The sequence below is a fragment of the Uloborus diversus genome, chromosome 3, assembly GCF_026930045.1.
Source record: "Uloborus diversus isolate 005 chromosome 3, Udiv.v.3.1, whole genome shotgun sequence".
NCBI classification, from domain to species: Eukaryota; Metazoa; Arthropoda; class Arachnida; order Araneae; family Uloboridae; genus Uloborus; species Uloborus diversus.
The window spans coordinates 210450121-210474299 of record NC_072733.1 but is presented as its reverse complement, the minus strand read 5'-3'; the positions used below and the strand labels follow the sequence as shown (position 1 = coordinate 210474299).

At 33.3% G+C, this 24179-nt stretch overlaps 1 protein-coding gene across 1 annotated transcript in view; it reads left to right on the top strand.

The window, feature by feature from the left end:
* Nucleotides 1-24179, top strand: part of LOC129219156 (Ca(2+)/calmodulin-responsive adenylate cyclase-like) — a 171250-nt gene that overhangs the window by 56770 nt on the left and 90301 nt on the right. Inside the window, exons 5-6 of the mRNA XM_054853475.1 lie at nt 14915-15073; nt 22370-22514. Of these exons, the coding sequence (XP_054709450.1) occupies nt 14915-15073; nt 22370-22514 (304 nt within the window). The remainder of the gene's footprint in view (nt 1-14914; nt 15074-22369; nt 22515-24179) is intronic.

The following is a 24179-nucleotide window of genomic DNA, read 5'->3' as shown; positions in this document are numbered from 1 at the left end:
ATCAAGAGAAAATTTTCGACAGGTAAAATCAAATTTCATGAATTCAAATTTAGATTTTGTAGTTATTCACTGGGATACAAAGTTACATCCAGATGTGACTGGAAAAAGAACGTCGATAGGCTTACCGCGATAGCTTCAGGTCCCAATGTTGAACTGCTATTCGAAATTCCTGAGATACCTTGAGGTACTGGACTAAAACTTTCTTCAGTTGTATATGATATCTTAGATGAGTGCTCTTTATTGATAACTGTTTAAGCTGTAGTGTTTGATACAGCGACTTGTAATACCAGCCGTGTAAATTGTGCATGCAATTTTCTAGAGCAAAAACTGAGCGGTGATATATTACATTTGAATCGCCATCATCATGCACTCGAAATTGTACTGCAGAGTGTGTCTTTAAAGAAATTCTCGCCTCTCTTAGTTCTAGACCCGAAATTCCATTATTTAAGCACTTCAAAATTTTGTGGAAAGATCTCCATCATCCAGAACTTATAACATTTCAATCAAGTGCACATACCGGTTAATTCTAAAAGACGAAGTTGATGACGTATTATTGTTCGTAAAAAGCGAAACTAACAGAGATCTTTCCCTTTCAGATTACAGAGAATTCTCATAACTTGTAATAATATTTCCTGGTGAAATCCCTCCTAGAGGGATATGTTTTTGGCAACCTGGAGCTTACCTCTGAGCCAGATGGGTGGCAAAAGGAATGTGTTTGAAAATTCATATATTTAGAAAACAATTTAAATTGATCTTACATGAAGAGAAAGTCCTTAAACTCTGTTTTACAGTGCTGTTTTACAATTAAATGCTGCATAAAGTTATGGCTTTTCGCAACTAACCCAATCAAGGTTCCTTTAAGTAATATAATGTGTCTAAAAACTAGCAAAGTACAAAAATGAAAACAAACGTGCAGCAGAAGCAACGATTGCAATATTCATAAATCACTTATGGTATTAAGGGGATGAACTACTAACTTTGTCCGCACTGGATGAAGGAATTAACTTTGAGGATAGGAAACGACTACTCCAAAAGATGCTTGCTGATAAGGAAGATGTGGCTGATAACCGCATAAAAATTTTCAAATAACAGTAGATGATTTGGAATACTTTCTTAGCAAAGATCTTCTTCTTTATAGAATCAATTACAAGTCGATAAAGCTGTTTGATAAATTCCAAATGATTCTATGGTAAAATAAAGTTAGCAATTTAAAGGGAAGATAGATGGAATAAATGCTGAGAGTTGCGAATGATACAACTGAAAGAGGATCACAACTAATCGAAAAAATTCACAACCAATTTACCAAATATGAGTCACAAAAGTAATTTATTTTACAGACAGTCCAAGACTATCGGGAAAAAAAAACGATCGAGATACATCCAGAAAAGCGTACGATTAAGGTAAAGTTTCTAAAGCATTATTTCATTCTTATTCTAAGTTAAATCTTTAGATGGTATAAATTAAAAAGATTAGTTTTAGTGCTACCTCACTGTTAATTTATTTTACAAACCTAGGAGAAACGATGTACTAGGTCTGAAGTAAAAACTCGAAGATTTGTGAGAAAATTATCAAAAGTGTTTAAGTTCAACGTCCTAGGGGCACGTGTTATTATTGACCGATCAAGTTCAAATTTTTCACACGTTACTTTTTATCATAGTGTCACAAAACTAGGGGAGGGGGGTTGAGTTCCAAAAAAAAGTCCATGTAAATAAGGACCACCCTAATATATATATATATCGTAGTTTTACTTTATTTTAACATTCTAAAGTATACGCGACGCCTGTGTTGCACTTCATAAAATAAGCACAAATCTATATTTACAGAATCTTTTTTGTGTCATTGAAAAGCCTTATTTTCTTTAATTCTTCTTCTACTCAAAAATAGTCTGCAGACATTTCCAAGAAACTCCGACACTCATCGCACCATCGCGCTGTTTCTGCTACTGAGAAAATCGGTTAATTTGATCGAATCTAAATTACCGAAAGAGTTTTACGTATCAGGAGCCACACATGCATTTACGAATGAACTCCAAAAAAAAAAATGTTCAAAATGCATTCCGGCTTAATTAAATGGAAATTAAAACTGAAATTTAGAGGGGAAAAGTTTAGTGAATACAAGGCTCTTTCTCTGTTTAAAGACATAAAAAATAAAATATACGAACGCTACATCAAACAGTATTAGTAAAAAAGAAATTAAGGAATAGCGCTACTTTTTGCGACAGTTTTTTGACTGCACGTTCAATTTTTTTAGACATCGCGCCATTTGAAGAAAAGACCAAGAACAAAACTTAAAAGAAGTGCAAAAGATGCTTTGATGTAATTGAAGAGAAGTGAAGACGTGCCCATTATTCGAAAATTTAATATACGAGTGGTGTAAAAATTATATTTGTCGCCAAAATTTAGAAAATCAGTTCTGAAAAATTGATTTTTTTTCTCGGTTTCGAAGCGAAATTATTCGAGATGGGAAAGAAAATAACATAAGTGTTCTCTCCGCGTAAGAAACCAGTCATTTCCTTTCGGCAAAGGTGGGTAATTTCACGCTAACTCTATTTGACTGCTAAGGAAATGAATGTCACTCATTCAATTTTGTTATACTGCAACTGCAACAGGAGTTTTCTTTCACTTAGTGTAACACGCTTCTCGTTGTTCCTGCATTTCTCTCTCTAATTTATTCCTAAATAAAAGTTTGCATGCTTTTCTTCAAAATATAACATGCTGCTGACACACCTCGCATTGCCAACTTGTTCGAATTTAAAACTTGGTGGTGCAAGGTTGGTGGTTGCGTATCTTTCTTTTATTAAATGTAAAATGTTTATTTTACCCCATGAATTTGAACAAGGAAGACACTCAATGTTATGTCTAGAGTTAAACAAGAGGCTTATACTCAAGTTTCTACAAATGATTTATTTAAGGTTCTGGGAAACAGCACTTGCATGGAAACTGTATTCTTTCGCAAGAAATGACTCGAAAGGATAAATATACACACTATAAAGAAACTGTTTGGAAGTTGTAAATCTATCAGCCATTTTGGTGTTAAAGCATGTGTACCAACTTCGCAAAATTTCTCTTGATTATCTCTAAATGATGAATAAAATATATAGAAGAATGCGAGGCAATGGGAAATGGTGAGGTATTCACTGTTTTTAGCGCCCCCTATCAGGTAATATTTTAAACATGTAGTACTACATGTAGTCCATTCCAAACCTCAGAAGATCAAAGCATATGATAATGCGAGCAATTTTTTAAAAATGGGTACTCATATTGTAATATTTTGTAGTAAGTCAAAAATTGTTTTTGATAGTATAAAATAATAAAGTTCTTATTATTAATATTTTAGTATTCGCTGCAGTATGTATGTACTTAATATTGATCTTATATTCATTTTAAATGTTTTGTACAACTAGTCACTGCATGGCGGGTGAAAGGAAATAGCTCCTTTGATTTGCTTATTTTATCATTTAGTAATCATTCGCCATTTATTTACTCATTTATTTTTTTTTTCTCAGAAAAAACTCTTTCATTAGAAAAAATATTTGATAATTTACTTTGCCTCACGAAAAAAAAAGTTAAAATTTTCCATTTTTTAAGGTACAAATTTGCTTTCAAAAATTTAAAATAATGTTTCAATACAAGTCTCATCGGAAAATATTGTTCTTTCTTTATGTGCTGTTATTTTCAAAAAAATATTCCAATTTTTTTTCATTTTGAAAAAAGTAAACTATCTCAACTCTGCCCCACATTTCCCTACTAAATAAAGCTGAAAATAAAAGTCACGTACTTCACTAAATATTATTTTCAGTAAAAATACATTTAAGTTCAATCTTTAAAAAGTATAGAAGGAAAAATAATGCTTCGCTTATTCTTCGTGTGTTAACGTTTTTACTTTTCCTCAAAGAGAAATAATTAACCGTAATAACTTTTATTCTATGCATTTGAAAAAATTTTAACTTACGAAGCTTTTTTTTTTTTTTACTATTATTATTTAGGATAACAATAAAACTTGTAAGCATTGGAAAATTTCTTATAATTCATATTGTCTAAAGAATCTAAAATCAAAATATATAAAACTGAAACTACTTCGTATCGTCGGAATGAACCTTACCTCATTATAAATGATTTAATTTTGTACCAAATTCCGTATGAATTGGTTAACAAGTATAGATTTGTATGATGGAGAAACTTAGACTGACTTTAAATTTTGTACGTAATTTTAATAACATGATATTTGAATCCTAACTAATTTCACTTTAAATGAAATTGTCTTGGAGAGATTTGTTGATCTGCATTTGTTTTCATGCTTCGTCGCTAGAATCAAAGAAAATGTTCACTTGCTTTGCACTAAAACTGCTTAAGATTGTTTTAACTTGCTTTAAACCAGCCCAAGTGCACATTAGCAAGACCCAGTCTCCTAAAAATTTGCAAAATGCGTACATTGTGAGATTTATTTTTAGTCCCCTTTTTTTTGGAAAAGGGTTTTTCGTCACAACATGTTACAAAAAAAAAAGAAAGAAAGAAAACCCTAGCAATCCTTCTACACACCGTATTAGCACAACTTGGAGGTATGAAATTAATGCAGTGGGTCTTGCATTCAGAATTTTTTTTTTTTCAAGAAGACTTCCTCTTGATATTTTATGAAGAGGCATATGGAGCAATCTTAAATAGCTACCTTGTCGGTCAAAAAAAAAAAAAAAATCAAACTAAAAAGTACAAAAAATATCTTGCTGTTTTATGGAAGTATGTATTAATTGTCTGCTTACGTGTATTCTTCGACGTGTATGTGTGCGATAAAAAAAATTGATTATAAAAGCCCATTTAATCCAGATAGAGTAAGTAATATTGAACCTTTATTAAATGAAATAGGAAACAATATCTTGATTTACGGACAAGTTAGCTTTCGGTGATGTTATCGTTACCCAACCGTGCTTTATTAGGAAGACACCTTTATGAACGGAGGAGCTAAGACTCTACAGCTCCCCTTTCTGAATGTCGGCGATTGAAAAGTTTCTAGAAGGACGGATGAACATAACTAATTTAAGGAAAATGTGGGGCAGAGTGAACCTGCAGAAGCCCTGATGAGACCACAGATACGAAAAAAAAGTTGATGACCGTTGGGCAACTAATAGAAATGTTCTACGAGCAGAAATTAGTTTGACAGAAAAAAACAAAAGTGTTCAAATGAGTAAATGTCACTTCCGGTGGGAAAACGAAAAAAAGAAAAAGTGTTCAAATGAGTAAATGTCAGCTCCGGTGGGAAAACGAAAAAAACAAAAGTGTTCAAATGAGTAAATGTCAGCTCCGGTGGGAAAACGAAAAAAAAAAAGAAATCGCTGTCAAAGTTTTTGAAAGCTGCTTTTGCAAAGGATTCAAAATGTATTTGATTAACATAGAAAGTAAAACAGTGCTCATATGGATTTTCTTTCAGTGACAAATGTGCTATGTGTTTTTATTTTAGATTTAGTAAGTAAATAACCGCTTCGGAAAACGCATCACACTCTTATAATATGTATGGCTTCGTTCAAGGCAATGAGAAGCAAAGGGATATAAGTGGCAAAATTAAAAATTTGGAGTTAACTAGTACCCTCTTCTCTGTCTTGGGACACCTAGTAGGTGTCCCAAGACAGAGAAGAGGGTATTGTATTGGGCCAAAGTAGGTGCTGCTGTACAGCATGATCTAGAAAAAAAATTCAATGAAAGCCTACCTAGGACCTTATCTTTAAACGCGTTTTACCCAAAACTTGAAAGTGTCCATTTACATCCCTTTGCTTCTCACTCCCTCAATTGTGAGATTTAAACGCATTGCGCTTTCAATACGCATAAATCGCGTTCATTTTAAAGCAATTTTTTGTGGATAGAACGCGTGGCTGTTAAAATGTGAAGAAGTTAAAGTTATTATGGATAAAAATGCGTCTTATTTTTGAAGTTCATACCATATTGAAATACTGGTTCTTTAACTTATTGTTTCCACAAAAGATTAATTTTTATTTTTTTAAATTGTTAGTGTTCCGAAAGAATGTTGTAAAAAAAAAAGAAAGAAAGAAAAAAGGATGTAGAATAGTTGCGGTCAGAATAAGTCATGTCCAAATACTACCTGAATATAAAAAAAAAATCAACCAATTATTTCGAAAGATTAGCAGAAAATCGTCAGCATCCATGTCGAATAATTATTAGGGTAGGCCGAAATAAGCCGAAAAAATTTTTTTTTCGAAATCAATTTTTGGATAGGCGCGCAAAAGTTGCGTAGTGAGCTAGTTAGCACTCATAAAAAATTTCTTGAATATTAAAAAATATCTAGCCGGCGCTATTTGACATTGAAACACCGAAAAAAAAAGAGAAAAATGAATTTTTGTTGAAATTTTTTTAAAAAAACTAAATTCCAAATATTTGGCTGGAATGAACCGAAAATGCAAAATAATGAGCCAGTTCGAGCCCGTAAAATGTTTCATTGATTTTAATGAGCGTTTAACCGCTCCTTTCCGACATCAAAAATTGGAGAAAAGTGAAAAAATATTGAATTTTTTTAAAAACCAATGTGAAAATTATTTTTCAAAATTAAATCATAGACTAATTAATTAAATAGCACTATTAATCATAGTATTTATTATCACGCAATAGTATCATACATTTTCTAGAAAATTATACATAGAGATGATAAAATTCTGAAAAAGAAATCTTCAAATTTGATTTATAATACCTCATGCATAATGAATATTATTTTTTGGAATAATATTGTCCCTTGTTATCAAATGATGGATGTTCTTTATTAGCTTGATGTTTGGCACGAATGTATCCATCTCGTGCAGTTTCACCACGATTTTTTATTGCAGCTTCGGTTATTAGTTTCACACCACGTTCCACAGCTTGCGTGTGACAGGGAAATTTCTCGAAAGTGAAATCTGTAGGCTATCCTTTGCACATTTCTTTCAATTGTTGTTCTTTTAGATGCATTGTAAGAGGTGGCTATGTTACAACACAGTTTGCCCAATCAACTAAATCAACATAATCAACGGCTTCAAAATTGAGTTTAGGACGCTTAAAAAACCGTACACCATCCGAGCTCTTCGTCTTCTTATTTCTAGAGTTCAGAATGCGCCTAACAGCTAATTCCCGAATGTATTTTCTTGAGTCAAATAACATAGTCAACAGTAGCTGTTCAAGATGAGCGAAATATGCATTATTTGAGAGAACTTTGAAAATTATCTCCTTAACGTTGTCTGGAAACTGCCTTGCAAGAGAAATCATTTTCCAAAAATGTTGGGCACCATACTGGCAGTTCGGTTTCATTTTTATTTCAAACCACATTGGGGCATAAACTAACATTACATACTTTACAAGCATTGTAAGATTCTCTAATGGAGTTGGAGTGTCTATATACAAGCGTAACAAACGGTTTGCAGTTGTCAGCCATCGCGCATGACTGAGTTTGCCTGGGCTACTGTCAGCCACCCTAGAAGGACAACTACCATCTTTTACGGCAAATATTGTTGTTCAGTACTTAAATTTTTTATATCTTCCATGTCCAAAACCAGAAGATTGCAGTCAATTTTATCAAATTTGACCACCGGATTTTTTTCACAATCTCTAAGAAGTTGTCCGATAGCTCCAGAATATGAATGTGGCCCCTTTGTGCAACCGTCCAATTCCAGAATAAGATGCCTCAGTGGCAACTCATTAGCATGCAGCAGACATATGTTACGAATTACTCCTCCTTTCCATCCCGTATTTACATTTGTTCCGTCGCATCCAATAACCAAATCCCAAAACCTATAATACTTTGCGAAATTTCTTGTGCACTTTCACCAACTGTTAGTGATAAATGACCGATGTACTTGCTACCTGGTTCTTCTATCAGTGCTACATGTGCTTCAGATGCTAATTTTTGATAGCCAGATGTCTTTTGAAGGGTGTCATCTTTGCGGCTGTCAAAATACCAACTCGTTATAGCTGTCCCTTTAACTGCTCTTAAATCAGTTTCTCTTAGCTCGCTCCTTTTTTTTTATCGACTTCCCTCCTTACTTTGTTTTTATCGGCTATATATTTTTGTTGCTTAGGAGAAACTAAGTCGAAATTGGCGAGAACTGCTGTAGCAATTTTAGCCACTGCTCTATTTGAAGTGCCAGTTTGATCTGCTGCTAAAGCTGTATGAGGCGCATAGAAAGCCTCATTTGACTTGTCGTTGTTGATGGCGCATCAGTTCGCTTACGTTTTCTTGAAAGCGGATAATTCAATTTAAAATCATCATCTGTATTGTCTGTGCTTTCTCCTGATTCAAGCTCTGTTTCAGGTTCATTCAATATAATACGACTTTCCTTAACCCTCAATCCACTTGTGCTGGGAACTGATATGTCTTTCTCATCCAAAGCAGCACTTGTTTCAATTTTCTGGCATCTTTTTTCTCTTTTTCGTAGTTTCTTGGTTGTTACCTTATCCACTTTTCCAATAGCCATTTTTCTTACTATCCTTTGATCAATTAGAAATTGTTTTTCTCTATCAGGGACTTTTGCGTTTTTCTGCAATTACACGAATATAAATCTGCACATTTGCAGGCACAAATGTCAAACAAAATCGTAGCCTCTGCTTTAAATTTGCCTAGCTTTGATTGTAAAAGTTGTCGTCTTTATATTCTTAGCATTTTTTGTTGCGCTATTATATTTAGAATAATAAGATAAAATCATGGCAATCACTCTCCTTATCGAAACAACGGGAAGGGAAGCACCCTCCCAAATATCAACAACTTTTTTTGCAACTACAGCGGCCACACTTGCAGAAGATGATTGCTTACTTCCTTCTTCCTTTATTTGCATACTAATGATTTGATAGCATCTGATAATGTCCTCATATGTTGGAAGAAATAAAGCATCGGGAGGAGACAAATCTCTTTTCCAGGACCAAATAGAAGACTTGTGCTTGCTCGCGTTACTTTCTTTTTCGCGCGTTTCTCCATAACAGTCTTGTATATAGCAAAACAAAGGTAATAATGCAATGACATTCGAAATTTCTCTTTAACACGTTCTGCAGTGAACAATCGAATGCTCAGAATTTCGTTCTGACTGAAGCGCAGAGAGCAGCCGGCCTGGAAACTTTTCTTTCCCCAAAGATGGACATTGGACACAAGAGAGGACCCCTTTAAATGCTTAACCCCCAGCTGTGGAGGTGTAGAATTACAGCATTTCCTGTCAGGGGGTTTCGTAAGTCGAGTAGAGAAATGGGTTGAGGAAAAGAAGAATATTTGTGTTCAATTCATTGGTCAGTTTAAAGGAATTCAGAGGATTCTCATTTTTTTTAATACTCAAGGGCTCTATTTGTCAAACATATATAAAATAGTTATAAAATAATCTTAAGAATAATAGAAGCAGTTGAGCGCCGTTTATTATCCAGGAGAAACAATTGGAACCGAAGATTTAAAAAATAGCATCTTATGTAACTATTTTTTATTTCAGTGTGTGCATTTTTTAAAATTGGCGTACAAATGTCGCATGAAATTGATTGAATTTTCACTGTTTTTTTCTAAGTAACGTATTGCGTAACATTTCAGTATTTACTTATTTCGAAACTACATTATTATTATTATTTATTTATTTATTTATTTTTCATTTTTCCAATGTTTCAGTCTTAAAGGAGCTTAGCTAAATATTCTACGAAATGTATAAAAGTCTTTGAGGATTTCAACTAATTCACTGACAGATACTTCTAATGTTTGCTGAAACTAGCTTCGAACTTTTACTTTTGACCCCCCCCCCCCCTCCGTTTTTTTAGTTTTTCAAGGTCAAATATCGCCGGCTAAATATTAAACAAATTTAGCGAAAATTTTTATGGGTAATAACGGGCCCATATAGCAACTTTTCGCACTATCCAAAAACAGATTTGAGGCCCCTAGTTTCAAAACCGGATACTTGCAAAAAATTCGGTTTTTTTTTTTTTTTTTTTTGTTAATCTTGTAGAGAACCATAAGGCCTATTTGCCTGCTCAATCTTAGGTTCAAAAACCGCTTCTTTCCCCCTTGAAATGGGGCGGAAAGGTCTGCCTCAGTTTCAAAACCGGACTTTTTACAAGTTGAGCGTTTGTCCGCTCCTACAAGTATCCGGTTTTGAAACTAGGGGCCTCATTTCCAAAAAACGTTTTTTCGGCCCACCCTAATAATGATGTGGCTTGTTGAAGATTTCTCTAGCGCCTATTTGACTGATGCATTCTCAGCCCAGTTAAATTTGTGGCCTTCTAGCTGTTGAGGAGGCTCTGAATTATTGCGTCACAGAGAGTGTCAGTACTGATATTTGGATCTTGAGTGATAGCCGAAGCTCTATTCAGCATCTGTCTGAATGGTGGAAACAAGGTGACAAAACGACTCTGAACATAATCCAACATCTAAAACACTTGAGTAAACGTCTCACCATTACTTTTCAATGGATACCGTCACATGTTGATGTATTTGGAAATGAGATTGCTGATGGGCTGGCTCGTCAGGGGAGCCGAGAGATCTCTCCCCATAACGGATGCCTTTCTTTTTCAGAAATTGCAACCCGTGTTAAGCAAAGCATCAGTTCCTCTTGGAGACAGCCCCCTATTCATGAATGGTACAAAGCATCCCGCCCTGGCGCTGCTTTACTTCGGGCAAGTAGTAGGGAACAACAAACCGTCCTAACCCGACTGAGAAGTGGACACACTCGAGCACAGCGACATGTGGCTGGTATTAAGGTTTTCCCCTTGTGCCCAAAATGCAATTTGACTCAGGCTGCTCCCGCCCATATTTTCTCTTGCATCGGCTGTGACCTGAATCAGCTGTATTCCGACCCTTCTGCTGTTTTGGAGGGACTTTGTTTGCACGGCTTCATGGACTTGGTATGATGTTTCTGTCTGCCAAGTGGGACAAGCAACAACAAATTTGTGGCAAAATTTCGCATCGTGAGAGCCCAAGTGTATACCATCTGATAGAAAATGGGGTGTCTAAAACCTTCTGTGCCATTGTCATCCGTCTCTAAATGGTGGCACTTGGATGCTATAGAGAGGGATCGCGCTAGGTCCGCAAAAGGTCGCTTACCCAGCAATATTGGAGAGAAAAAAATACATATGAAATAATATTTAATGTTTTATGCATACAATTATAGTTAAATTTTCAATTTTTCATTAAGTCTGCATTATAAATTAATCTCAGGAAAAAAAAGATAAACTATTTTGAATTAACTAATCTGTAGAAAAATAGAGATGTTTTTCCCCCCTTAAAACGTACCAATTATAAGTTTGATATTGTTTTCATGCAAAAAATATTATAACTAAGGTTTTGAAGAGACAAAAAAAAAAAAAAAAAAAGATGCTACAAAATACAAATAATGCTACAGTTCAACACACATCAAGGAGATCGATACCTTGTGTGGTACATAACAGTGGTACATAACAGTGGTCCGATAGCAGTGGTCCGAACGATCCACGTTCGGACCACTGTTAGAAAAATAACTAATATTTCAAATTTTCATAAAGCAAACGAAAAATCAGTTGAACATCAGGTAGGTACATTAAAACTTAAACCTTAATGCTTTTAAAACAATGTCTAATCCTTGACTACCTGAAAATTTTAATTTGAAAACTAAGAAATTATGTTTAATATGGAAAATAGTTAGGCCTGATTTTGATTGTAAAATTAGCTTAGAGCTTAAATATTTAAGCTTAGAGTTTAAAAGTCATAACAGTGAGAAAAATTCTAAGATGGCCCAAGACGGTGAAACACCCCAAAATACATAAGAAAAAATACCTATTTATTTTTGCGTATCTCACCGTCTAATCTTGTTAGATTAAAAGTGACACACGAAAAGGTAGATCAGTTTTTTTTTTGTGTGTAACATTTTTAGAAATAGCTCATTGCACTCAAAATTTAAAAAAAATAGGGAAAGTTGCAATTAGTTTTAGCTTAACATTTGAATTTAAAATTATTGTGCTTGTTCTGAAACGAATTAAAGTCAACATTGATATCATTCGAGTAATTTTCATTTATTCCAGACAGAACTTTGTTTTGTTTCACGTTTGCAATACGTCTTTCGGTCTAAACTCAGTCAGAGTTGTGTCATATATAAAAGCAAATCATATTAATATCACTCGTAATTAAAAAATGTACATGATGATAAATCTAATATGAATTCATTAATGGTTGGAAAAGAAATTTTAATACAGTTTTTCAAAGAAAAAAGCACTAAAAGCAAGGAAATTCTCATTTCTAAGGGGGTGGGGGGCTTGAGCCCCCATTCGCCTCCCTATATTGGCGCCCTTGCTTCTTCTGTTGAGAAGGGATTGTATGATGTGGGTAAAGCTAAATTTAAACAAAGTCTTGGGCATCCAGATCTTGAGACAAGTGTGATTTCAGACATCTAGTGGTCTTGGCGAATGCTCCAAGTGACATAAATCTTATTCCCATTACTGGAATAGCACCAAGAAAGGAAATCGCAATTCTTGAAATTCCTTATAATCTCTTCTTAGCTTTGTTGCTGGTACTACTTCCTTGCGTAGTCTCTATTTTTATATATTTACTAGTTTTACAACCACATCAAAAGAAATCCCTGATTAATACATGTCTTTATCATTGAAACAACCTCATTGAAATTGAAACCTTATTGAGTTTTTGTAACAAAGCTTACTTAATTAGTCTGAAAATATTGCATTTTATGTACAAGACATACAATTATTGCAACGTGTTAAAATTCCTTAACAATTCTTTGAGTCTTGTTGTTGAGTTGGGAGTAGCAGTGCAACATCTGAAAAAGATATGAGTCCCTTGTATGCTTCAAAGACCGAACTACGTAGTTATCTTCTCCGTAAGCAAACGATAAAAGTTATTTTGTGAAAAAGTTTTCGTTGGAAAGATACGAAAGACACTAGCTCTAGAGGACATTTGTAAAGGCAGCAAATTGCTGCCTAGAGATTGAGTCACCAAAGAACTATAATAATTGAAATTAAATCTCGCTGTCTTAATCATTTTTAATAAGTAACGATCGTTCTATTCTTAGAAACAAGAACTTTAATTCATTTTCGAGTATTTATATATTATTTACATCGATTTTTTAAGCACAGTTTTGGGAGTCTTCTTACGATAATTTTGTAGTTATTACAATTTGACAATGTTAAATAACATCTTGCCTTCAGAATTAAATCCCCGTAAAATTGCCTAAACTTTCTAAATACTAAATCTAAAATATGATTCAAAGTACGAAAAAAATGCCAGTGCATTCTATAATTGTAATGCACAATCGCAGTTTTTGTATCTACTGTAGTTTGACATAATCTAGTGCTGCTGCCTAGTAGTTAAGTTTTATCTTTTAAATAGTAGTTAAAAGATAAAGCTTAGTAGTGCATTTGAGAGAGAGTGAGCATTAAACTCGATTTCCATAAGGTTACATACATTAACCTTGCCAACGTTTGCATCATTGAGATACCTCTGAATGTTGTTAGTTTGGGCTAAACGCTAGCTTGGTTTTTTTTTTTTTTTTTTTTTTTTTTTCGTGAAAAAGGAACAAAATTCATAGTTCAAAAGTAAGATCCACCCTCGTACGCAAGTACATCAAAAACATGACTTCTGCGTGATTGTATGTAAATATCGAACATATGATGTTCCGTATAATACCGTGGCGTTCTGTACAAAAACATTTTGTAAAAATGCTATTGAGCTTGTGGCTAGTTCTCAAGTCCGGCAGTAGCTCTTTCTTCCATACTCGAGTAATCAACACTAAAGAATGTGGTGTGTTCTAACTCGATAAAATTTGTGGCAGCATAGCAGCCTCCAATGTTCTGGAATAATCTGATATAATTGGTGTAAAGTAACGCATCGCTTTGGGGAAGTTACACCATAGTCAAGTTACTATGAGGTAGCCTATTAGCTGGTCTTTGCGCATGCGCTATGAATTCTACCTCAGTTTTTAAAAGTAGTTTGGTAGAACTTTTCGCAAGTCATCGTGAATGTTTGCTCCAGCAGTGAGAACTTTCTTAAAATCGGCACCACTTACTCCAGTAACGTTACTCCAATTATTGACAACCTGACACATTTTTTTAAAGTGAAAGGTCCTCATCGAGTGATCTAGTCACCGATGAAGCGTAGGAAGAGTAGTAAGAGGGTAGCTCCGTTTATGTCTTAGAGGTCTGTGGTTGAATTAGTTGGGTGAAGAATATATTGAGTTGCCTTTTGACGCTAAACCTTTGTTTTTTACTCCCTTTTACAAATACGGAAGTATTGCATTCGGGAAAAAAATTTCACTCAAAAATCGGCCTTAATTTCCATTTTGCTCACCTCTGAATGAATGTGGAGTTTTTTTTTCAACCCGACCATACGTGGATAAGTGCCTAAGAAAGTATAGACCCCCGAAATATCCATTTTCACAATTCCCGAGTTAATTACAACGAGTTTTCTCGTGACGTCCGTATGTACGTATGTGCATATGTAGGTCGCATAACTCAAGAACGGTACGTCCTAGAAAGTTGAAATTTGGTACGTAGACTTCTAATGGGTTCTAGTTGTACACCTCACCTTTTGGTTGCATTCGGGTGTATCTAAAGGGGTCTTTTGCCCCTTTTTGGGGGGAAATCATCGCTAATTTCGATGCAAACTCAAGTGGTGTTATAATTTGGCGGACACTTGGCGATACATTACCAGTCTTTTGGTCACCAAGTTTTGTCGCCAGCTTGGAGACAAATTTGGCGATTTTTTTTATATCTGGTTTCAATTTGGCCACTGTTGGTGATATTTAGAGAATTAACTATTGACTCACATTAAAATTGCCAATAATGGGAAAATAACATTAAACTAATGTAAAAGGAAGTCATGTGACACACATCAGCTCGTTTACTTTGAACTTTGTAAAAGGGAAAGTTTTCTATTGCAAATTTTCAGATCTCAATATGTGGTTCTCCAGTTTACAAATAATCAATAGGCATCTCAATTTCAGATCCGTTGTGGAAGCAACCGACGTGCATCTGAATATGCGAGTCGGTATTCACACTGGACGCGTCTTGTGTGGAGTTCTCGGACTCAGGAAGTGGCAATATGACGTGTGGAGCAACGATGTCACCTTGGCTAACTACATGGAAGCGGGTGGAGAACCAGGGTAAGAAATGCATTCAAAAACAATCACAACTTTAATCACTGAGCTATGAAACTAACTAATCTGCGCAGACTGTTACTTAGATGCCTCAGTTGCCAAATCGATTAACTCCACTTTTTGAAAAAATCCTCTTTTCTGCTTTAATAGTGCTTAATCAATGCTTAGAATGTGAATTTATATTGAACTTTTGGTTCAATACATTTCCGACCCTGCGAAGGCAGAAAAGGTAACACGAGGACCCATTCACTCCTATGGATAGCACTATCTTTTTCATCCCTTTTCTCGACTTTTTGTTTTATGGAGTTAATCGATTTGGCAAGTGAAGCATCCATTTTCTGTTTCAATGTTGAGATGGAGATACTTTTTCTTGATTTTACCTTTTGTAGCACTTGTTTGTGTACATTCTGTCGCAAATGTGGGTGGTTTATGAGATTCATATCGGAAATGAGTTACCAAGAGAGCTAAGCAATTTTTTTTTTCATCCGAGTAAAATTCTTTAACAACCGTAATTGAATAAATCCTCATGTGTTACTCGACGAAACATTTTGATTTCAATTCTTACCGTTATGCACCTGGTGACAGGAACTCCTTAATGGAAGGTAACTGTGCCCTCCCAAAAATATTCTTATCCAGGAAATTTTGTCTGACCATTCGGTATATTTGGAGAGAGAATTGCTAAATTACCATAAAAAAACCCCAATAAGCTTCAAGTCTTTCTCATTAGACGTACATATATATTCAGTTCATGCTCATACATATTTTATCATTCAGTAAGATTTTGAGTTTCATTCCGTAAATCGAAAAAATCCTCTTTCCCGAAAAGTTAAGTTCAGAAGTCCCTTGTGACACCTTGCCTAGTGTCACATGATCTAAAGTAAGACGTTCTAACAATGATCTAGCCTGAAATAAAACTGTGAGTTTAAGTGTAATCGGGTTTACACGTACGCATGGTACACAGCTTTGTTAAGCCATTGTTGCTCCAAGTCATGGTTTCCTTAGCAACCGCTGAAATGAAAATTCAATCCGAACAGGATTTAAAAAGAGGTTTCTCGTCTTTATGCATTAAAAATATTGGGCTTACATGTTACTTTGCATAAAAAGGGAATATTTTTAGCATTTGAATAGGAGTCCTTTTTTCTAAGAGTTATTTTTTACCTTTTGATGTATCAAATCGAGCCTTTGGATGTATTAATTGATACGAACATTTTACATCAAAAAAAGTACAATGGAATTTTTCAGCTCTTACTCAATAAACATAAGCTGCTTTTGTACTTGTGTTCTGAAATTTCTAATTTTTATTTTATTCGGGAAGCTCGTATAACTTGATTAGAGGGTTTTTTTTTTTTTTTTTTTGTGGTCTTCAGATAGTACCTAGTATTTAAATAAATGCTAATGTAAGAAAATATTGCTTAATACATCTTTCTAATTTTACTATTCATTTCTTTCGAGGCATTGCTTCAGTTTTTTCTGATGTTTTCATATTTTGTTGAAATAATGAATCATTATGAGCATCAAATAAATGCAAATAGTATGAAATGACTGATGAATAAAAATTCTTCATTTTGTACGAACGCAAATCGAAAAAAAATCCATAGAATTTCTGTAGTTGTGTCTTTCCTTGTTCTTAACGTGTTCCTTCTGACGTTAAAATGCACTCTTCAATTAATCCACAATTTAATGACAATAGGCGTACAAAGATCATTCCACCTCAAATCACCTAGTTAAATATTCCACACTGCCATCATGTCTCAGATTTTCTCCATTATTTTTTTACGAATAGATATTTATGAGAAAGCTCAAACTATACTTTTAAAATTTTTTGAATGAAAATTAAGCTTTAGAGAATTTTTGATCACTTTTCGGATTCACCTTTCTTGTATGAATTAAGAAAACACTCTCCAATTCCTTTATTTTTCAACCAATTAAGCTGAATTAGGTGTCAATTTCAAGCTAATACAGTGGTAGTAAAAAGGAATTGCATTACCCACGTCGCAAAGGAGAGGAATATCATCCCGACTGCATTCAATACACAGTCAAGCATCCCGTATCCCAGATGATTTGGGGATGTATTTCTGATCAAGGAGTTGGTGGGCTTCACTTTGTGCAAGGAAAAGTAAACGCTCAGGTGTATATTGGCATTTTGGAGGAGAAATTGCTTCCTACTATCCGGAATCACTTTACTTCAGTTCCGAACGTCATTTTCCAGGATGATTCTGCTCCGTGCCATAGGGCGAAACTGGTAAGTAACAATTTGAAACCCTTTATCATGCCATTAGACTTAAATTGACATGAGGTTAAGTAAATCTAAAGTCAGTTTTTATGCATTTTCAATTTGGGAAGTTTAATTATTCACATTTCCGGAGCAAGGCTGTGGAGTCGGAGTCGGACTGATTTTGGGGTAAAGGAGTTGGAGTTGAAATAGTTGGAAAACTTGCCGGATCCGGGCTTTTTTTTTCTCTTTAACTTTAACTGACTCTCCTTGCATTAAAAAAAAACTAACTACCTAATTGGTTCCATTACATGTATGGGTCATTTCGCCAGAAAACGTAACTTTTGAACGCAAATATTTTTTCAATTTCGAAAGCTTTTGTTTTCTTTTTTTCTTCGTTCTAACATAAATGTGTTACCTACTAGAAGTAACCATAAACAATGGCCCAGCGAAGTTCCAATTATTTTACTCATAAATAAAAAAAATTTAAAAAATGCCTTGCTCACGGAAATAAAAAAATAAAAAAGCTTCTTAAGTTTAAAAATCGAAGCCAATTTAATATCAAAGTAGTACTTTTGTTGATTATGCAAACAATCAGCTATTTTAATGAATAGTGGGAACATAATATTAAGCTCTCTTAATTAAATTACGGCTTAATTAGTAGTTTCAACTGTATGTTTAAAAAGTATTTAGTAAATTTGAGGATATTCTAGCGATTTATACTTTTGGTAGAACGCCTATTATTGATGTATTTCCCCTCCATCATTTATGTTCACCTCAGAAATAATGACATTGATAAGGTCTATCAAGGAGGTGAGGAATTTTCTAGCAATATGGGCCTAATAGATACATTTTTCAAGATTTTTTTTCTTCGCTGCTACAATCTGCACATGCTAAGCATATGAAAACATGTTCACTTCTTTTTTTACATTAATTTGCATCCCTGAAGTTCAAGTTCACAGAAGTAAGAAGTCAGAATAACCACACTAAGTTTTTAAAGCGACATCTATCTTCTTGTTTTTCAACAAAAATCTCACAACTTGAACTATGGCTGAAAATAAACAAGGGGGCTCCCTTGTATCATGGAAAATAAAATTTGATGTCATTACTGCCACGTGTCAATGGGAAACAGCACTTTGTGTTTAGGTAACGGGTATGAGAATTTATTGTGTGACATGACTCCTTGGCTTACTAAAACGAACTAAAACACAGTAATAAAAGATTAAATGTACTTAAAAAATTAGTATTTGAGACACTTATAAAATGAATAATAAATAAATAAGTATATATTTTTAATCAAACAAGTTATTAAGCAACATAAACAGTCACACAAGGTGCGTGACATGTCACGGAGGTGAGAATTCACATGTTGTGAACCATAAATATACTAAATTTAAATTATTATGAAAGAAATTCTTGGCATGTTTAAATAGATATATTTTTGATGAAAGTAAAAATCATTGTGAATGAATTGTTCCTTAAAGTTTTTACTGCAAAGTGCGTGAGACAGAAAAGTTACACTTTTTGAAGAATGACGCGTATAAAAGCCTACTAATAAGAAATACTGGGGCGTCTCTCGTATAAGACAGTTAATTCGTTCCGTGTAGTATCGAAACCTTTTTAAAAATAACTTATTTTTAAAACTTTAATAAACTTTTATATTAAATTTTTATTAATTATTTTATTAAACTTTTTTATTAAACTTTTTTTTATTAAACTTTCAGCTTATTTTTTACACTAATTAATCATGTACGTAGTAAAAATCATGTCAATATGTATCGTGTTGTATGGAAACCGTGTTTTGTAATACATCAAAACCATGTTATACGAGACTTAGAAATAACGTAAATCAAGGGACGTATACCGTGTTATATAGAAACCAAGTTTCATAAAAACAAAGTAAAAACTTATTAGAGTTATCAAACATTAACAGAATGTATTAAACAGAAATGAAATTCCACATTTTTTAAAGATACCGTTCGTGTTATATCAAAACCACAAAGTATTAAACTTAAGTTTCGTACCGTGTATTTAGCGAAACCTTGTTGTAATAATCGCAAATTTGGAACCATGTAATATCGAAACCGTGTTGTACCGTGTTATACGAGAGATGCATGTAACTGCCATTGTGACAACCAGCTGGTCTGATTGTTTAACGAAATTTCTGTTATAGCTAACTACACCGTCCCCTAGTTTCCTTGTTTTATAACTTTCTTTAACTAATAGCAACTGTCAGAAAACGGTTTTATTACCTAACATTTTCTAAGTAATCACTTTCAAATAACAATAATAATATTTTTTTCCTTCCATCTCAGTTATAAAATAGTACAAGGAATGAATCCCTTAAAGAGGGATCTCTTTGTTTTTTCCCCGGGGGAAAAAGTAAAAAAAGAAATTAATAAGTAAACCGGAGTCGGAAGTTTAAAAATCCAGAAGTCGGAGTATTCCATTTTCCTTCCAACTCCGCAGCTCTGCTCCGGAGTACCAACTAATATCTGCGTCTTTTTTTTTTTTTTTTTTTTGTAGTATAAATAAATCATTATCTTGCAAGGTTCAAAAAATTAAAAGGGTGTTTTTTTGAATTTTGAAACACAAAAACTAAGTTTGTTTCGCATTAAATTTACTTCAAATACAAGTTTTATATAACTTGAAAGATCTTTTGAGCTTAAAAAAGCCCAAAAAATTTTCAAAACCATTAATTTTGGAATGTCAACGAGTAAAAATCTATTTGTATCAATTGTAAATCGTTAAAAATTTGTTCACTTTGGATTTGTGGAAAACCCTCCGTTTCAGACTTCACACAAAAAAAGCTTTTTGATTGAAATTACACTAAATATTAAGAATAATATTAAGAAGAATAATTTTTGAAAATTTTTCTGATGACCTAATTTTGCATTTTCTTCAACATTAAAAGACAAAAAAAAAAGGGAAAAAAAGAAAAGAATTACTATTGAAACGTTTTTATAACGTGAACTTGATTGGATTACGTAACACCTGACAATGATCCGGGTTATTTTTGCTGATTGAAGTATATTTTAAAATCTCTTTGTAACTTATTTTTAAATTGATAAAAGTTCCTATTTTCTCATATTTTGATACAAAGGAAATGTGTTAAATCTGGAGATCATGTTTTTAAAGAGCACAAACAGAAGGTATTGAAGGAAACTTTGTAAGTTGTTCTGCACAGATAAGTGTAAGATAATAACTTTTAATTGAATTAAGAACTAGAGTAAATTTTTAAAATAAATGTAGCCGGCAAAAGCATGCCTTTCATTTAACATTTTATAATCGACGAAAGCTATGCGTCGATTCACCTTCAAAGCGATAATGATCTGTACAGTGTGTGTATAATGTGTGTATAACAAACTGTGTTGTTTGCATTATTTAAATAATGTAAAAAATTGCTTGTACTCGTACCCAGTACACAATTATGTATTTCTCGCTGAAAAGAATTTTTATTCAATTTTGCCTCTAAATAGTCATAAGAAATCAATTTTTCAGACAGAGAGTGTGAATCAGATCATTTAAGTAACAACGAAGTCATTGCAAAACTAAATAAATCCTCTGAACTTTTCTAATAATGATTTCTCCATTATACAAAACGATCAGTTTTTGTACTTGGTACTAGTACAAGCAGCTGTTTACATTTCTTTCATAACACAAGCAACATAGTTTGTAGGTCATAATATACATCATTCTTCTAATGTTTTGAAAGTAGACCAACGCATATATTTCGTATATTATGAAACATTAAATGGAAAGCATGCTTACGCCGATTGCTTTTATTTTCAAAATTTACTCTGTATCTTAATTCAATTAAAAGTTATTTTACATTTTTGTATAATTGCAGAGCAACTTAACGTTTCTTTCAATTATTTTTATTTGGGCTGATGTAGGGGTCTCTTAAGTCTGCAGACGAAACATATTTACTTCATATCAAAAGAGGAAAAATCAGGACTTCCAACAATTTTGAAATGAGTTTCGAAGATATTTTATAATATGCTTCAATCAGAAAAATGATCTTCCTGAGATAAATTTAAAGTTGGATTATAATAAAGTAAATATTAGTAAGATAAGAGTAGAGGATCATTGTCAGGTGTTACACAATCTAAACAAGTTCACTTTGTAAAAACTTTTCAATAGTTTTTTTTTTTTTTTTTTTGTCTTTTAGTGTCGAAAAAAATGCAAAATAAGGCCATTAGAAATGGTTCTTTAACTATTCTTTTTATAATTGTTATTAATAATTAGTTTTTTTTTTTTAAGCAAAAAGGTTTTTTTTTTTTTGTCAAGTCTAAAACTGAGGTTTTTACATAAATATTTTCCAAAATGAACTAATTTTAACGATTTACAATGGATGTAAATCTTTTTTTTTTTTTTTTTTTTGATATTATTTGTTCTGAAAATGTTTTTGGAATTTTTAAGCTCAAAAAGTCTTTAAAGTAATAGAAAATTTGAATTTGAAGTAAATTTTCTGAAAAACAAACTTGATTTTTTTTATTTCGAAACTACAAAAACCACCTTTCTAATTTTTTGATCATAACAAGAAAATAGTTTATTTACAATACAAAAATTTGATGCAGATATTAGTTAGCATTCCAGAGATATGAATCGTTAAATCTCCCTATCGAAAAAGCATAAAAACTAACTTTAGTTAGAGTGGCATCAATCTGCTATTCACAGAGTATTTTCTTTTATTTATATTGAAAGAAGAAAGTATTTGCTAATGGATAACAAATGGATACCTAATTCAGCTCAATTTAATTCGTTGAAAAATAAAGAAATTAAGAAGATTTCTATAAATTCATCCCAGAAAGCTGACTCCGAAAAGTAATCAAAATCGAATTTTTGAAAAAAATCTACAAAGCTTTGTTTTTGTTCAAAAAATTTAAAAAGAAAAAATTTGAGCTTGTTTTATACATCAGTAAACACATACATCAGTTATACACATACTTCGTAAAAAAGAAATAATGGACAAAATTCAAATGTCTAAGATAACAAAAAATATTACTTCCAAAAATTCGTGACTCATAATTTGGAGTTCTGCAAAAACTCCGCCAGTCATTAATTCTGCTGAAATATGTCTATTGCAGGCGAGTTCACGTGACTCAAGCTACCTTAGACTACTTGCAGGGCGAGTATGAAGTGGAACCGGGCCGGGGGGCGGAGAGAAATTCTTATTTGCGAGAGCATAATGTTGTTTCCTATTTTATCATCCCACCATCCCATCGACGAAAGGTAAGTCCTTCTCACAACAATGCTCCAACTAAATTCTTGTTTTCAGTATCTAGTCAGTGGCTGGTTAATAACAAAACTTCCGCAAACCAGTCTGAGATATGCCACTAATGTCAAAAACTGTCTTCTGTAATAGTCGAAAAGTGTAATCAGTGGGAAGGAAAACTCTCCTTTCTTTAGTCTTCAGTACCTGGACGACCGAGCCTCGCTCCGCTTTATTTTATTTTATTTATTTATTTTTATTTTTTTAAACAAATCATGCTTTTCTAAGGGTCATTGCTTTTGAATTTCTTTCTACACAAGTGTTATTGAAATTAGCTAAAACGGCTAATATTACTTAAGCCTGGCAACCCTGAGCAAGTTTGAAATTTTAAAGTGAGACAAATTTTCATTGTTGTGGTTGCAAATCGTCTGACAATAGACTGTCAAAATTGTTTTCAAAGCTTAACTTAAGCAGGTTTTACATTTTAAAAAAAAACGTTTTTTTGTGTGTGAAAAATCCCGTTTTTACAGAAAAAAACATCTATGCAGATGAATTTAGAGTGCAAAATTACATCTAAATACAAAAATTCATCCAAATCGTCGTCGAGCCATTTCCGAGATACGAAATATATATAAATAAATAAATATACATTTTTCCCGGTTAAGGATATAAGATATTGATGATATGTACTTAAGTTTATATACTGATGATTTCTCGAGCAGCGTCTGTCGTCTGTTTTGTGGAAATTTTATTCAGCACTGCAGGATAAGGTAACTCGAATCCTGATCCTGAGAGCGTTCATTTCTTATTTGAGGAATAATTGTTACTGAAACTACATTGTTTACTCAATGCTTAAAATTTGTGGGCGTGTCAAAATCGATTAGTTACAGTAATGGTTATTTATGCGTTGAAGAGTACTGACATTGATCTATCAAAGAAATAAAGCCAAAGCAAAAAATTAGACTAAGAAGCTAGTACACTGTTAAAAATTTTCCGGAAAATTTACGGTAATTGTTACTGGCATCCATGTTGCCAGTAACTATTACCGTAAAAATCAAATGTTACTGTAAAATTTTACGGTTTCCTCCGTAGGCCACAGCAACCAATTGGCGCAGGGATCGCTTATTTCTCCGGTAAAAATTACCGTAGAAATCAGCGATGCGTTAAGTCCGCCATTTTACTGTAACAATTACCTGAAAATCTTCCTGAATTTTTAACAGTGTAATTAGTATTGAATATAATTAAGAGTCTCACGTTTAAATACATATTTCGAATATGTGGTATATGGTTGGTTAGTCATATGCAAATAGTCATTGTCCCTTACGAGTTTCAAGCGGAAGCTTTTTTCACCAGTCAAATCGTGTTGGTTCGACAGTACTTGCTTTCATTAAGAAAGCTGCTGAGTTCTTCAAGAATCGATTGTTCCCATTTTTGTTGCAAGAACTTGAATTCTTAGTTGCATTTATCACGAATGAAAATATGAAAATATGCAGGGGAATGGGGGGGGGGCACACAAAGTAAAATAGCGGGGCAAAGTGAAACGGTAAAATATTTACTCTACTTTTAGCGCTACCTATTTTTTAATATTTTAACTATGTTATTGTTACACATATTATTACACTTTTAGCCTATTCCAGTCAAGAAAAAAATTAACTCTGAAAATAGAATATGATAAAACGAGCAGT